The sequence below is a fragment of the Ptychodera flava genome, chromosome 18, assembly GCF_041260155.1.
Source record: "Ptychodera flava strain L36383 chromosome 18, AS_Pfla_20210202, whole genome shotgun sequence".
NCBI lineage: Eukaryota > Metazoa > Hemichordata > Enteropneusta > Ptychoderidae > Ptychodera > Ptychodera flava.
In genome coordinates, this window is record NC_091945.1 from 25,456,293 (window position 1) to 25,472,302 (window position 16,010).

Consider the following 16,010-nt stretch of genomic DNA (forward strand, 5'->3'; position numbering starts at 1 on the left):
TGATAATTCAACGCGCTATTATGGCGGATCATGGAGGTAATTATAAAAAGAGGGCGGGTCTGCAGCTAGCGGCTTGAGGTTGGTTTTTACTGTTAAATTTTAGTCCGGTGCAGCTTGATGAACTCACAAATGAAGAGGTTGTACAAGCAGCGACGGCGATCGAACAGCAGCAGCTATTTTTCAATTTCGAGTTGAGCGTTTTTAAGTAAAATTCTTCAAGTGAAATGCAATGATTTTAATCGAAGCGTTGTGTTACCTTTAATGTATGGAATCAACTGTCCGCGTGTCTCGTCCTGACGTTCTTTAAGAGTTTGTGTAGGTCATAAGTGGTGCGCCACGGGTATCTTGTTGCGGATATAAGACATCTGCGTAAAAATTAGCATATCAGGGTGAAATAATTACCTCGCTATACACTCTGTGATTATTTCACTAGAGAGGTTTTAATAATTTAAGATAGCACTGTTTATATACATTAGGGGGACAGCAACTCCCTGTTTCTTCACATATTTAAATTAGTTTGCTTAGGAGCATGCTAGAAATCTACACTGAAAGTAAAACTCCGTCTTTGTCTTTTACTTCTTTGAGGCCTATATTTGTCATTAAGTAATATTTGCGTAAAATCCCGGATAGGTTAATATACCACACCAATTATCTTAAAAAGATGAGAACACATATCCAAATATTCCTTGTTTACTAACAATGTATAGTCTTATAAAGGAATGTTTTCTGTTTTGTACATTCTGCAGATGAACTATGAAAAGTAACTTTCGTGTCAGATCCACACCGCGAGGCAGACTTATAAGGGAAAAATCGTTTCTGGTCACACCGCGCGTCATTTCAGAACCTGCGCGTCATGTCTTCCTTGGTGGGTGGGTGGATGGGTGGGGGTTATATACTCATCACTACAGCTATCCTTGATATCCTTGTTTGCGTGTCCAAAAATGCTAAAAAGAAAGTATTATACAGCTAGTGATAAAGACAAAAACAGTAGCATCAATACTGCGAAACCAGTCTTGTTAGGAATAAAAAAATGAAAGGGAAAAAAAAGACAACCGCACCGCAGCATCACTTTTTCGGAATGTCAAGGACCAGAAACAGTTTTTTTGCCTAAACATTACTAGATTTATCTTGATGATACAGGGTACAGACGCTATATTGTAGACTTGTTCCAATTCTGTAGGCGTATATCAAAACACAATCAAGTGAGGAAATAAACTTCAGCAGACTGTCGCGTTAGTGGTTTGATGCTGAACGTCGTGTACGTCTTGTTCCCACGGAAAAGTAGGGGTACTGCAACAGTGTACGGGTGTGTAATCCCGTGAAAAATCCCTAAAGACAGGCTAACTTTTCACCCAGTGAAAAAGTAAATGCCTAATATGGAAACTCTCCATATGCATTGACGTGACACCTATACTGAATTTTATCGAGCAACCCCTATTAATGAGTCATATTTCTGGAATATCCATCGATATAAAATGTATGAAACTATTTGAAGTATCCCCCGCCTTTCCCAGGTAACGTTGACCCGAGAGTCCAATACACGCAAATTTAAAGGAATGCCTGGCATAGATATGGCGACGTTTTAAGTCATTGTACGTGTTCATGTTCTTCATAGTCGACATCAAAACGAAGGAATTCGATGTTGTAAAGTCGACTAAATACATGTGCTTGATCTGTTTCGTGTGTCCAATTTCACTGAATGTTGTCTGATGTAAACAGCACCCTCTACGTATTGAATATGTATGAGCCTGCCTAACGACGACGTGCCTAATCTACAATGATTCACGGAAATGTCGAAGTTTGTCATTTAAGGCACCATCAAAACAATGGAATGAGCGAATGTTATCCAGTTACACCTGAAATATAAGAAGACCACCCTTTAAAATATTGTTTTTATTCTGTCACATATTATTCAGTCAGAATATTGACTTCATTATTTCGAATTTTATTTGAGCATTGTTGACTGACAACCAATGAAGCAAATAAGGGGAGAGTCCATGCTTAGAATTCCTCCATGTATGTATGGAACATGGTTTCACATGTCCCCCTTTTTCTCTACCCCACTGTCATGAAGTGGTAGCGTCGGCCCTTGCTTCTACATATACAGACACTGACACGGGTGTAACTTTACAGCAGAACTTCTTTATTGCAGTCTGTGGCTCTGGTCCAGCTCTAGCTCATTCTACCTTCCAAAGCCTAAGTTGGGTCATTTATACCCATCACTAGTACTTACCCATGCTAATGTTCGACTGATTGGTTAATTACTGTCACATGACTTGTCACATGATTTCTTTACTGTCACATGACTTGTCACATGATTTATAAATGTATAGTCATTGAATAGTGTATTAAGACTGATAGTATCTTCACAGCTTGGGTATGGATTATAGCAGCTTGGGTATGGAATGTAGCATCTTGGGTCTCTAGCAAACACATTTTGTAGCATGGTAAACATTAAATAACCTATCAGAAAGATTACATTGAAACTTAAAGAACATTAAAGAAAGATTGCATTCAAATAAGGAATTATAAAATGACGAAAGAAAGTTCTTGATAAAATACTAGTTGTCAGCTTCATTACACCCACCCTACGATGTTCCAGATGAATGCTACACTTTCAGCGCCATCAAGCTCACAACACATATCGGCATTTAAACGAATTTCTTCACTTGCTTTCTAATATTACAGTTTTGCAGTACTGTGAAATACATATTAGCATGTTTGTATGTAACAAAAACATTATTACTTGCCTATATGCATTCAAATTTAGCACGTTAGGTTTTTCTCAGGATGCTAGGACCCGTGACTTTAAGGGCATACAAATTTTGACCGTAACATGGATTTGTATGCTGCACGGCAACACACAATGGAATTCTGGAAATGGCAAATGGATGTACGATAATGACACTGGAACAGCTATTGCTGCTCCCACAGTAAGATTACCCTAGTGGATGTTTTTCATTGATATTTTGTCATATAATCAGTGCTTGATTCCCTGGCCACCTGTGTCTGGTATAGCTTAACAATGATGGGTTTGCATATGCCTTCTATTTCTTTGAGCCTGTCTTCATATTCATCCTTTTCTGCAGTCTGTGGGAGGGAATCAGACATGCATGTTATTTGCTTGTACTGAATGTAATTTTCTTTAAATAAGTCTTTTCAAAACATTTATGTCACAAAAAATTTGGTCGATCATCTTGCCATGGCTGTCAGCGGGGTCATACTGACACTGTGTACTCTTGATGAATTGTGTTGCTTTCTAAACCTGTAACGAAGCTGAGTCCGGTGACAATATCATCCATGCTTGTTAATATTTATGTAACTCTAAGTCTGTTAATTTAGTAAGCCACTGCGCTCCCTTTATTGTCACTATGCACCTTAGATTATCACATAACCTGTGAAAAAAATTCACATACCTGGTTGCTGTCTAGCCAGGTGATGACTTCTTGACATTTTTCAACTATCTTTGTCTTATCTTCATCACTGATCTTGTCTTTCAGCTTCTCATCTTCAACAGTTTTCTTCATGTTGAAACAGTAGCTCTCCAGATTGTTCTTGGCTGAAATTCTCTCCCTTTGAGCTTCATCTTCGTTCTTGTACTTCTCGAAATCGAGCACCATACGCTCAATCTCTTCCTTGGACAGACGTCCTGTAAGACAATAGCAGTGTAATTGAAAGTTATTAGTATTGCACAACGTCCATGTCACAATGTCCTTTGCCTGTATCAAAACATACTATATGCTGTAGGCGACACCATCAGAAAAATACTTACAAAAATCATTTTTCTATATAGAGAACTCAATAATAGAAAGTTAACAGAGCACAGTAGAAGCTTCAGCAAAAGCAGACTACACAAAGGCTCACGAATACCCACCTTTGTCATTTGTGATGGTGATCTTATTTTCTTTCCCGGTGCTCTTGTCTACAGCAGACACATTCAGGATACTGTTGGAGTCTACGTCAAATGTTACTTCGATCTGCGGTACACCACGGGGTGCTGGAAGGATACCAGACAGTTCAAATGTTCCCAAATTATTCTGTAAGAAATAAAAATGAGAGTTTTAGAAACTAATCTTGCAAACTTGGACATCAATTTTACATTAACGTGTTGTCAAGGTATCAGTTTACTAGAGGTTTCCCACATCCACATCACCAAAAATGACGGGACCAGAAATTTTCAAGGACTAAGGTCCAAAATACTATTTTTAAGATGTCATTTCATGCACCTTTAACAAATGATTTTTTTGGGATTTTGTGACTGATCACCTTGTCATTTTGGAGAATTTCAGGGGTTATTAATTTCCTTGGACTTTTAGAATGCTTTAAAATTCAAGGACTTAGTGGGAGCGTCAGAATCTGTTATATTTATATCATTGACATGCAGTCATTAATACCTTTCAAAAGCAACACTATTTAAAAAGCACAAACGGCAGCCCGTTCCACGACTCTTTTGAGAAAGAAATAATTCTCCCCAAGGACGACATGCAATAAATGATGATTCATCATACACTCAAGGCAGACACTCATCAGGAAATAAGATGACAAGCGTAGCTTGAAAAAATACCTTTATTTAGCAGTGCACTGTATGATATCACCCTAGGTATTATTACATATGTACCACAGATTATTCAGTCTATGGCAACAAAATAAAGATGGTATTTTCAATGAAGGTCTCCCAACAGAAAAATATAATCCCTCGCAACAATATGTATATTTAAAACCTTGGGATAAATTTCAATTTTCACTGCGTGTTTCAGTTACTCTTGGTCATTATGATAGATAATAAAAAAAACAAATAAAAAAATGGTTTTTACGCCCGTTTTCCTAAAGCATTTTTTGACAGAACTTGGTAAACTGGTCCCGTGCCATTAAATAACTTTTTTAGCGAAAGGTGGTATTTTCACGCTATTTTATGCAAATGAGTAAAGAAGAGAAACTACTTTATGTTTGTAAATATTGTCGTCTGCTCCTGTTTTGAATTGCCGATGGATGAACGTAATCACTACGACTGGCAGAATTGTATGTATTGTGAACATTTGGCCTCAGAATTTTACTACCCTGAAGATATTTCCATATCTTCATGTGTTGCAGAGTAAAAGGCAGCGGCTGCAACCAACGCAAAAGCCATGGAGGCAGAACCACCCGGGACACCTAAACCGGCAAACCGTCCTACGTGGAATACCGCAGGATCGTCTGCATCTGCAAGATTTGCCAAGGTTTTAACAGACGATGTCAGTGTCTTTGTTAGTACTCAGAAGAATAACAACACCGAAATGAAAACGATGCCGGAAGTTGCAGTATTCGAAAGTGTGGCGACAAACAATGACAACCGAAATCCGCCGTATTGAAGACATACCATCAACCGAACTCGATCCGTTGCTCGGCGGGAAGATTTTACGTGTACGGAAGAAGAACGGCGAGGAGTACGAGCCGGACTCAATCTCCAGTTTATCAAAAATCAATTGATCGCCATTTGCGGAATGTCAACTACGGATATAGCATAATCCGAGGTGAGTTGTTTCAGAAAAGCCGTGATGCCCTGGTAGCTAAACGGAAACAACTGAAGGCGACAGGAAAAGGTAATTTGCCAAAAAATCTCAGGCTATTACCGAAGACCACGAAAAAGCCTTAGTGGAAGCCGGTCAACTCGGTATACACAGTCCGAACGCTGTCCTAAATACTATCTGGCTCAACAACACCAAGCTCTTTGGCCTGCGGGGAAGTGACGAGCACCTGGCAAATGAAGTGGGGAGATGTATCGGTAGCAAGAGATGAAAACGTTGAATACCTCGTCTATAACGAGCGGTTGACAAAGACAAGACGCGGCGAACCCGGCAACACCCGTAAGTTTGCCCCGAGAGCCTACGCAAGCCCATCAAAACCGCAGACTTGCCCCGTCACCGTCTACAAAGCATACGCGAAAGGAAGACCCGAGGCAATGAATTTCGATGACGCACCATTCTATCTTGGAATAGAATATGTTACATCTACTCTTCAAAGGGGAATATGGTTTCGGAAGCAGGCAATGGGTGTTAATAAATTAAACACGATCATGAAGTCCATGGCAAACGTGGCCGACCTCTCGGACAAACTCAGCAATCACAACGCGAGAAAAGCATGCGTGCAACAATTGCTTGACGCCGGTGTTCCTCCCATCACAGCTGTTCAGCTAAGCGGACATAAAAATCCAACCAGTCTAAGGGACCGTTCAGTTTTTACGGCCTAGGGAGGGGGGCGGCAAAATCTTGTCGCCTGTTTTCAAAAAAATATAGACCCCCTTGCATTTTTCGTGAAAAAAAGATGACCCCCCCTTGATCAGACGAAAAAATTTGATGATCCCCCGCTGAAAATTAACCAAAACCCATACGTCAAATTTACATGCACTGTTTGGATTTGAACTCCGGTATGCAGCACACTTTATCCGTGTAGCAGAGATACCAGTGCACAAACTTGTCATCCACATGCATGCAAACGTCTGTTAATTAGGACGACTGTAAGGCAATTTTTAACTTCATTTCCATAGACAACTTATGTCCATGGACATTGTATAAAGTAAACTTTGGTTTGCCAAAGGCATCCCTCCGGTTAAGAGGGTCATGGGCCATTACGTAAAGTCAACTTTATTCCAGTGGGCCACCAAAGGTGGCCCGCCGGTAAAGAGGGTCGATCATGGCCATTGCATGAAGTAAACCTAATTGGAGGGGGCCACCAAAGGCATCCGCCCGTTAAGAGGATCATGGGTAATACATAAAGTCAATTTATTGTAGTGGCCCGCCGGTAAAGAGGGTCGATCATGGCCATGGCATAAAGTGAACTTTATTGTAGGTATTATGTTTTTGAAAATGTGGTGACCCCCCTTCCTACCAGTCGAAAAAGCGACGGCCTCCCCCCTTCGTGAATTCCAAAATTACGATGACCCCCCTTGGATTTTGCCGCCCTCCCAGCCGTAAAAACTGAACGGTCCCTAAATAGATACTCAACAGCAAATGAAGACCAGCAACGACAAATGAGCAACATCTTGAGCGGAGTACGCAACACGCTTGATCCACGACCAAGCACTTCTTCGATTTCTTCGGTAAGCCTACCAATACCAGCCGTATCATCTGTCTCCGGAACGGCAGTTGCCTACGGAAGCACAGTGAGCGTGTTGCCGTTACAACCTCTGCAGTCGTGTTCTCAAAATACGCAACACAAGTTTCGTCAGCTGCCTGGCATGTTCTCCAATATACCACAATCACCGATGAAGTTTTTCATTTCACGTTCAACGTCGCAGGCAGCAGTTTTTCCAGCAATATCACTTCTCCTGTACCAGCAGTCAAACGCCGCAAGTTCACCGTAATTTACACGGACTCTGACTCCGATTAGGGAACGTTCAGTTATTATGGCCGGGGTGGGCCGGCAAATTCTTCCTGGGCATCAATCAAAATAAATGAACCCCCTACCAATTGCACCAAAGAATTTATGACCCCCCCTTTTAAGATGAAAAAATTTCATGCCCCCTCACATTACGTGAGTAAAGCTGCACACACATACACCTCTGGAAGGGACGGAGGACGACAGAATCCAAAAAACATTCTTAAATGACCTTCCTTACAAACTCACAAGGTGTTAAATGTTCAAATTTCCCCTTCTGACTTGCTCTAATTTTGAAATTACCCCTCAAAGGGATTGGACGGAATCGAAATCACAGATGGATCGCAATATATTTGCGCAAGCGTGTGCGAACAGAATTATAATATTTGGATTTAATTGATACTATCAGCTGTTGATAATGTTGATTCACTATACGTGGTAGTGTATAAGAAAACTATGTAATGCTTTTCTAATACAAAACTATATCTATGCATTTATAGATATTTGACAATTGACATAAATAGGGTTGTTACAACTGGTATGTGAACAAAAGATTGACTTCAGAATCTCTCCATAAATGTTCATCCACTATACATGGTAGTCTATGATAAAATTGTGAATAATTGTTTTCCAATGAAAAACTTGCTATACTTGTGCATATACAGACGTTGAATAATTAACATAATTGTACCTGATTAGCATATGATAGTTAAAGGTGTATATTATGTGTACAAGAAATCTGATCTTAGAATTTCACTGAAAATGTCCACCCACTATACATGGGAGTCTATGAGGAAGCTATGAATATTTTTTTCCAATTCAAAACTATCTAATCTTTGTATTTATGGACGTTTGATAATTCATTTTAAAGTACTTAGTAGACTAGGATGACTAAAGGTTGATATGTGTGCAACAAATTGGATTTTAGATTTTCACCGAAATAATGATTCACCATACATTGGAGTCTATGAGAAAACTATGAATAAATTTTTTAAATGCCAGACTAAATTAATTTTTGCTTTTATAGGTGTTTGATAATTGATACAAATGTACTTTATTCAAATAGGGTATTTGAAAGTTCAGATGTTGACAACAATTATGATATTGGAATTTCACCTAAAAGTATGATTTCACTTTTCGTGGTACTAGTAGTTTACAGGTAACTGTTAAATAATTTCCAAGACAAAACTTGTTATATCTCTAGTATGTAAGAAATAACTGCCGTAATAACGCTCCCTTAACTCGATTTGCGCCTTGAGTGTTGAAGTTTTGATAGTTTAAATTTTGAAAGTTAGTGTTCTTGTTACTGGAAATGTCAAGGGTGTTGATGTTTATTAAAGATTTTTAAGATTTCAGTCCTGATATCCGTTTGTTTGCGTTCCTGTTTTTATTATTGTTATGAGAGCGATAGGAAGTGGCATTAAAAAAACATTACCTGAACCAAAATTTGCATATGAAAGGGAATGATCCAATCAGTGAGCTTATAGCCGATAAAAAGGTCGTTCACACTGTATCAATTCGCTCTAAATACTCTCGATCTGTGATCAAGTCAGGTCGCTGTTGCGATCGTCATAATTTGGAACATAATTAATAATAACAGAACCTCACGAAATTCGAGGGCGCTTGTGGCATACCAAAGGTATTTTCCCAAGTGATACAGCGTATCTTGCTGTACTTTTCCTCTCGTCGCTCGGAAAAGTACTGCCGTAGGATACGCCGTGTCACTCGGGAAATACCTTTGGTATGCCACAAAGCGCCCTCCAAGGTCATGATTCTGTCATCTTACCACTATGATTCATTCTGAATCCCCTGTTGTAATAACAAGCACCCACCCCTATACTGAATTACTGACACTCAGATTAGCTTAATGGAAACATCCCCCTTTTAATGTACATAGTGCCTGTATTACCCCTATTTGTAACAATCAACCCTATTTGTAACAAAATTAATTTTCAAAAAACTTTGCCGTATATGTTGAAATATTAATAAAATATGCATATTTGTATGTTTGAGGGCAATTTTCTTTTTTTTTCTTGTCAAAACTCATTTTTCCGAAACTGCTTTTGTTACAAATTGGGTTGATTGTTACAAATAGGGGTGACATGTGTCAACCCTATTTGTAACAATCAACCCTATTTGTAACAAAACCTAAATTCAAAGAAACTTGGCCGTATTTGATGAAATCTTGATGAAATATACATATTATTATGTTCGGGGGCAATTTTCTTTGTTTTCCTTGTTGAAACTCATTTTTCGGAAAATGCTCGTGAAATTAATTTTCGTTGTGCAGGTTCCTAGGGATAAGATATAAAATATAAACTCGTAAGATATAATCGAGTCGTGCAGATACATGCCAAAGGTTTGTTTTGGGGCAATTTTCACCATTTTCGGTCAAAAATGTTAAAAATCTTGTTTTCTGACCGAAATCATACTAAACCTATATGGGGTTAACTTTTGTTACAAATTGGGTTGATTGTTACAAATAGGGTTGACGTGTCAACCCTATTTGTAACAATCAACCCTATTTGTAATAAAATTTAATTTAAAAAAAAATTTGCCGTATATGTTGAAATATTAATAAAATATGCATATTTGTATGTTTGAGGGCAATTTTCTTTTTTTTCCTTGTCAAAACTCATTTTTCCGAAACTGCTTTTGTTACAAATTGGGTTGATTGTTACAAATAGGGGTGACATGTGTCAACCTATTAGTAACAATCAACCCTATTTGTAACAAAACCTAAATTTCAAAGAAACTTGGCCGTATTTGATGAAATCTTGATGAAATATACATATTAGTATGTTCGGGGGCAATTTTCTTTGTTTTCCTTGTGAAACTCATTTTTCCGAAAATGCTCGTGAGATTAAATTTCGTTGTGCAGGTTCCTAGGGATAAGAGCCCTACTCGTAAGATATAATCAAGTCGTGCAGATACATGCCAAAGGTTTGTTTCGGGGCAATTTTCACCATTTTCGGTCAAAAATGTTAAAAATCTTGTTTTCTGACCAAAATCATACTAAACCTATATGGGGTTAACTTTTGTTACAAATTGGGTTGATTGTTACAAATAGGGTTGACGTGTCAACCCTATTTGTAACAATCAACCCTATTTGTAACAAAATTTAACCAACTTGAAACAAAACCTAATTTTCTACAAAACTTGGCCGTATTTGATGAAATCTTGATGAAATGTACATATTAGTATGTTTTGGGCAATTTTTATTTTTTCCTTGTCGAAACTCATTTTTTCCGAAAATGCTCGTTAGATTAACTTTCGTTGTGCAGGTTGCCTAGTATAAGAGGCCTACTCGTAAGATATAATCGAGTTGTGCAGATAGGTTGTTTTGGGGCAATTTTCACCAATTTCGGTCAAAAATGTTAAAAATCTTGTTTTCTGACCGAAATCATACTAAACCTATATGGGGTTAACTTTTGTTACAAATTGGGTTGATTGTTACAAATAGGGTTGACGTGTCAACCCTATTTGTAACAATCAACCCTATTTGTAACAATCAACCCTATTTGTAACAAAAGTTAACCCCATATAGGTTTAGTATGATTTCGGTCAGAAAACAAGATTTTTAAGATTTTCGACCGAAATTTGGGAAATTGCCCCGAAAAAACCTTTGGCATGTATCTGCACAACTCGATTATATCTTACGAGTAGGCCTCTTATACTAGGCAACCTGCACAACGAAAGTTAATCTAACGAGCATTTTCGGAAAAAATAAGTTTCGACAAGGAAAAAATAAAAATTGCCCCAAAACATACTAATATGTATATTTCATCAAGATTTCATCAAATACGGCCAAGTTTTTTAGAAAATTAGGGTTTTTGTTTCAAGTTGGTCAAGATGACCTTTTGACCCCTAATATTGTAATACGTTGGCGTCAGGTCCTTTGCCTGCCTGAATTGCAATAGCAGCTATACAACACCAAGTTAGAAAGCTAGGGGGTCCTAATACGACCTTCTAAACAACCACATCGTTTTACGATGCTGAAGTTATTTTCGTATTCGTTTTCGTATTCGTTTTCGTATTCGTATTCGTATTCGTATTGGAGTCACTGACAGAAATGTTATTTTTAGTCCAGGTTTTAGGTATGAAACGTGCAATATACATTGTGATATATATTGTGATAATTTGATTCGTGATTTCATCTGCCAAATTTGGTTAAATTTACATAAATTTGCATTTGTAGATTTTAAAGAATTTTGTTCACTTCATTTTATTTGAAAACAATACTGAAAATCGGTTGGGATCTGGTAAGGCAGCATCTTCGCTTGCCAATGTCTCTTGACCGGGCAGCTGGATGCACCCCGAAATCAGGTGGTCAGTGCCAAGTAATGGGACTCGTGAGAGCGGATGCAAAGGAGCTGCCCTGGACTGTACCATTGTTTTGCGGGGAGGGCAGATTTTTGTGAGGCGCTGCAAAACGGGTGACTGTTGAAAGCTATGATGAACGGGGGACTTGTCTAGGACACCATCTGACTAAAAAAATGTGAAAATTGTTATATCCGGTCATCCTTTGGACTCACTTTAGAATGATCATATCCATTTACAATTTGTATTTCAAGTATTTTACTTGATTTTGATATGGCTCTACGTAGACCTGAAATAAATTATAGTAACAATACAATACAATACTTTACAAAACTCAGGGAGTGCGGTAAGGCAAAAATTACAAAATTGCAAGTTACGACAAAGTTGTACGTGCTGCTACAGGGGAGAAAGTAACAGAAATCAATGACAATAGGTAGTTTATCTTTCAGAAAGATGTGAGCAATAATAACATAAAACCGGACCGACCGATAATTCATGTATTACATTCAATCAGGGCTCAAAGTAGCGACCATTTTCAGTCGCATAGGCGACCAAATTTTATGAGATTGCGACTGAATTTTTTCAAGACATTTCTCCATACCTTATACGTGATCAAATACAACATATATTCGCTCAGTGTTCACGGAGCATTGTCCTGAAAGGCCACGACCCCAAAATACGCATTGAATAAGCATAGCCGTTGAGCAGAGTTACTCAAAGGTTTGAGCGCGTTCTCTCCACTGCACAGCGCTGCCAATGTGTCTGCTGATGTTATCTTCAATGATCTGTCAAAATATCCCATGAATTTAATGATAAATTTTACAACAATCCAATCAGAAGCAGTTTTAGTGCTGTCACATCATTTCAATGGAACCAATCATAATCCCAGCATAAAATGTCATCAAAATATAGCTGACAAGGGAAAACAAGCAACCAGTAACTGCAACATGTTTCATGCGTTCACGTGCGTAATGAATATTTGCGTTAGTGGCATGTGACCGGCTAGACCATTTCCGGAAATCGTCCTTTGGAAAGCAGATCAAAGCATCGATTTCATCAAGCTTGGACTGGATTATCCCTTTCATAAAGGTTTTTGTTTTCAGCTAGATCTAAATAGCAAGCGACTTTGTTGAAATATCATGGCAAATCTGCGAGGTAGCGACTGCAATTATGTAGAACCATGGAGGTAGTAGAGAACAGACCATGGATGGGACTGTGGCGATGACCTCAATGACCGAGCGAGTTCGATACACGCCACAAGTACCGCTGCGATATCACAGCTAGGATTAAATGCGCATATACGTTTGAGTTTTGTTCTCTTGCCTACAAAATATCTATCGAAAGTTGATAGTTGCTGCATTTCTATTCAGAGTTTTTGTTGAAAAAAGTAGCTATCTACGGCTAGCGGCTTAATTGGTCCCCCAAAATAGTACTGCTGAAAGTTTTTGGAGTGACCTGCAGAACGGAGTTGTAGAGCGGGGCAAACTGCGTAACACTAAAACTGGATCGCACAGTAACAAATGACGGAAACCGATCGAGCCAGTTGCGACAGCTACTAGACTAGCTGAAGTCTATTTATCATAGAATACAGGTATTTCTCGATATATTTCGCGATACAAATTAATTTCCATGCATTCTGGTGTATCTTATCATAACGCAAGTTGATCAACATGTTCTGGCAATGACAGTTGACGCAAACGCAAGGGGAAAAAAGAGATGGGCCGTACTGAAATAAAGACTCTGACAACAGCTCACACATTAATTTAATCTTTATTAGGGGAACAAATGTACCGATCGGGACATAGGCCCATGATACCATTTTATCATCTCGTTTTCTTTTATGACACTTTCCCACATCATATGAGATGATGTTTCTTTGCGACAGCAGTCTAAATATATAGCATGTCGTCGACTTAGGGGTATGCGATAACGTTGAGCCCTGCATTCACTGTCGTTATGACGATCACTTTCTCGGAGATATCAGTTTAAAACAAGAAAATTACCTTTTAAGTTTACAACTCGTCAAATTGGGCGGGTCAGCTAAATTTCCATTATCGATACTAATGATGTCAACAGAATGTTTAAGTTGGTTGTTGTGATAGAAGTTAATACGAAAACGAATACGAATACGAATACGAAAATGATGTTTGTTTAAAAAATCTTTCCTCCAAAGTCTACTACTGGCCCACAGGCGCTAACAGCTTGGTAGTCTGCTAAATAGATCGATTTTCGGCTCGATCTATCGATCCCGTGGTCAGTATGCCCGCCACTGTAACCTAGTGAGTATTTTGGTTACAATGGCGCGCATATCGACTACGGGATCGATAGATCGAACCGAAAATCGATCTATTCAACAGACTACCCAGCTAAGGAGTGCCTGTGTACTGGCCGTTTGTTTTTAAAATCTCTCCTCTAATTATAGCAACGATATCTTTCAATCTAGGGCCTAAAAAGATTGGCTCTTTTTCGACTTACATTCTCAAATATTAAAGTATTGATATATTGTCATATAAAAAGCACTTTAAGTTCTGTAAAGACAGAACTTTTATATAATACGTACGAAATTTGGACTAAAATAAAAAAATTTTGTCAGTGACTCCAATACGAATACGAATACGAATACGAAAACGAATACGAAAACGAATACGAAAATAACTTCAGCATCGTCATTGTCTTTCACATACGAACGGCTTCGTCAAGTTTGTGATATCTAAGCAGCGATTGTGAACGAAGCTGACAGGAATTTAAAAATGGCGGCCGACGACAGCTACGCTTTGATTCGTGGATCACTTTGACCGAATCCAAGTAGAAAGCCGTTCAGAAAGTGAAAATGGCGTACCAGGCCAACAGGACATCGATGTGGATCAAATGGCGGCCTAGACCACACCAACGGCAAATAAATTCACCCACCACTTCATCAACGGGAAGCTTGACCCGTGCCCTAGAAGTAATCCACCATTATCATAGCAGCGCCATTAAAGAAAACGTAGTCTAGCTCCCCTTTGTAGTTTATAACTGCCAATACATAGATGTATATATCGATGATGACAATTGGCAATGTCCGACCTATTAGTAAACATGGCAAACCTCAAAGCAACCGGGAAACGACAGAACAACAACAGAGGTGATTAGGCAGACGTTGACAGATTAGAGATTGGGCGTTTATAGGTTTGTGTCTTACTATAGCTGTTATTTGAACTGTAGAGATGTATTGGAGGCAGAATGAACCGTCTGTTTCCGTGTTATTTCATATGGTTTTATATAAATATATCTTCATAATCTAATTTATTTCAAATTGTTTTTATTCTCTAATACTAATGCCAATGATGAAATATTATTTAGTGACTAGTTACAATGTAAGGAGAATACAGATAGTGTGTGTGTAGGCACTGTACAAAAGTAATTATTTTATTTGTCATCTACATTTTATCGAAACAAATGGGTGCTAATAAGTTGCAGATTTCTAGATTGAGTGTATAACATCCTGTTATTTGTTAGTATTTAAAATCTGTAACTGGTACATATATATATATATATATATATATATATATATACATATATATATATGGAGAGAGAGAGAGAGAGAGAGAGAGAGAGAGAGAGATGAAATAATAATTCCTAGTCCATATCAAGGTTTGTTCTTATTCATAGAACATGCCACCATGGAAAAGGCATGGCTTTGTTCATGGATTATCTTACTTAAACTACGTCTTTCTTTTAATTTGATATAAAAAATGCACAAATACATAAAATTTTACAATGTTCAAAACCATATTAATCATTATGTGTTAATGTTTTAGGCAACGGGACAGAAGTTCGGCAAGCAAGGCAAGGAGTGTTTGATATCTTATCTTACTGAAACTACGTCTTTCTTTTATTTGATATAAAAATTGCACAAATACATAAAATTTTACAATGTTCAAAACCATATTAATTATTATGTGTTTATGTTTTAGGCAACGGGACAGAAGTTCGGCAAGCAAGGCATGGAGTGTTTGATATCTTATGCAGGGTTTACTAAATTTAGGCCATCATCTGTACACTGACAACTTTTAAACAAGTGTTAGGATAGCTTATAATATTTACCAACAGGACACATGGCTGTTAGTTCTGCGCTGCCAGACATGCATACAGACGTTCAGAGGGGAATGACGTAGCCCCCCTAAGTCATTCCCCTAATTGAGGATGGCTGGCCGTGCCCTGTATGGATAGCAAGCCGATCTGTTTTCTGTCAACTATTCATTCACCAGAGGACAATGGTGCCCAAGTGACTGTATGTCAATATCAGATGACATAATGGGACTGTGTAGATATTCATTTTTTGTCTCCAAGTATAA

At 38.3% G+C, this 16,010-nt stretch overlaps 1 protein-coding gene across 1 annotated transcript in view; it reads right to left on the minus strand.

Moving 5' to 3' along the window:
• Positions 1-862: 862 nt before the first annotated feature.
• Positions 863-16,010, minus strand: part of LOC139117245 (heat shock cognate 71 kDa protein-like) — a 58,913-nt gene continuing 43,765 nt past the window's right edge. The window contains exons 8-10 of the mRNA XM_070680191.1: positions 3,875-4,037; positions 3,417-3,649; positions 863-3,090 (exon numbers count right to left, since the gene is read on the minus strand). Of these exons, the coding sequence (XP_070536292.1) occupies positions 2,959-3,090; positions 3,417-3,649; positions 3,875-4,037 (528 nt within the window). The 3' untranslated portion in view covers positions 863-2,958. The remainder of the gene's footprint in view (positions 3,091-3,416; positions 3,650-3,874; positions 4,038-16,010) is intronic.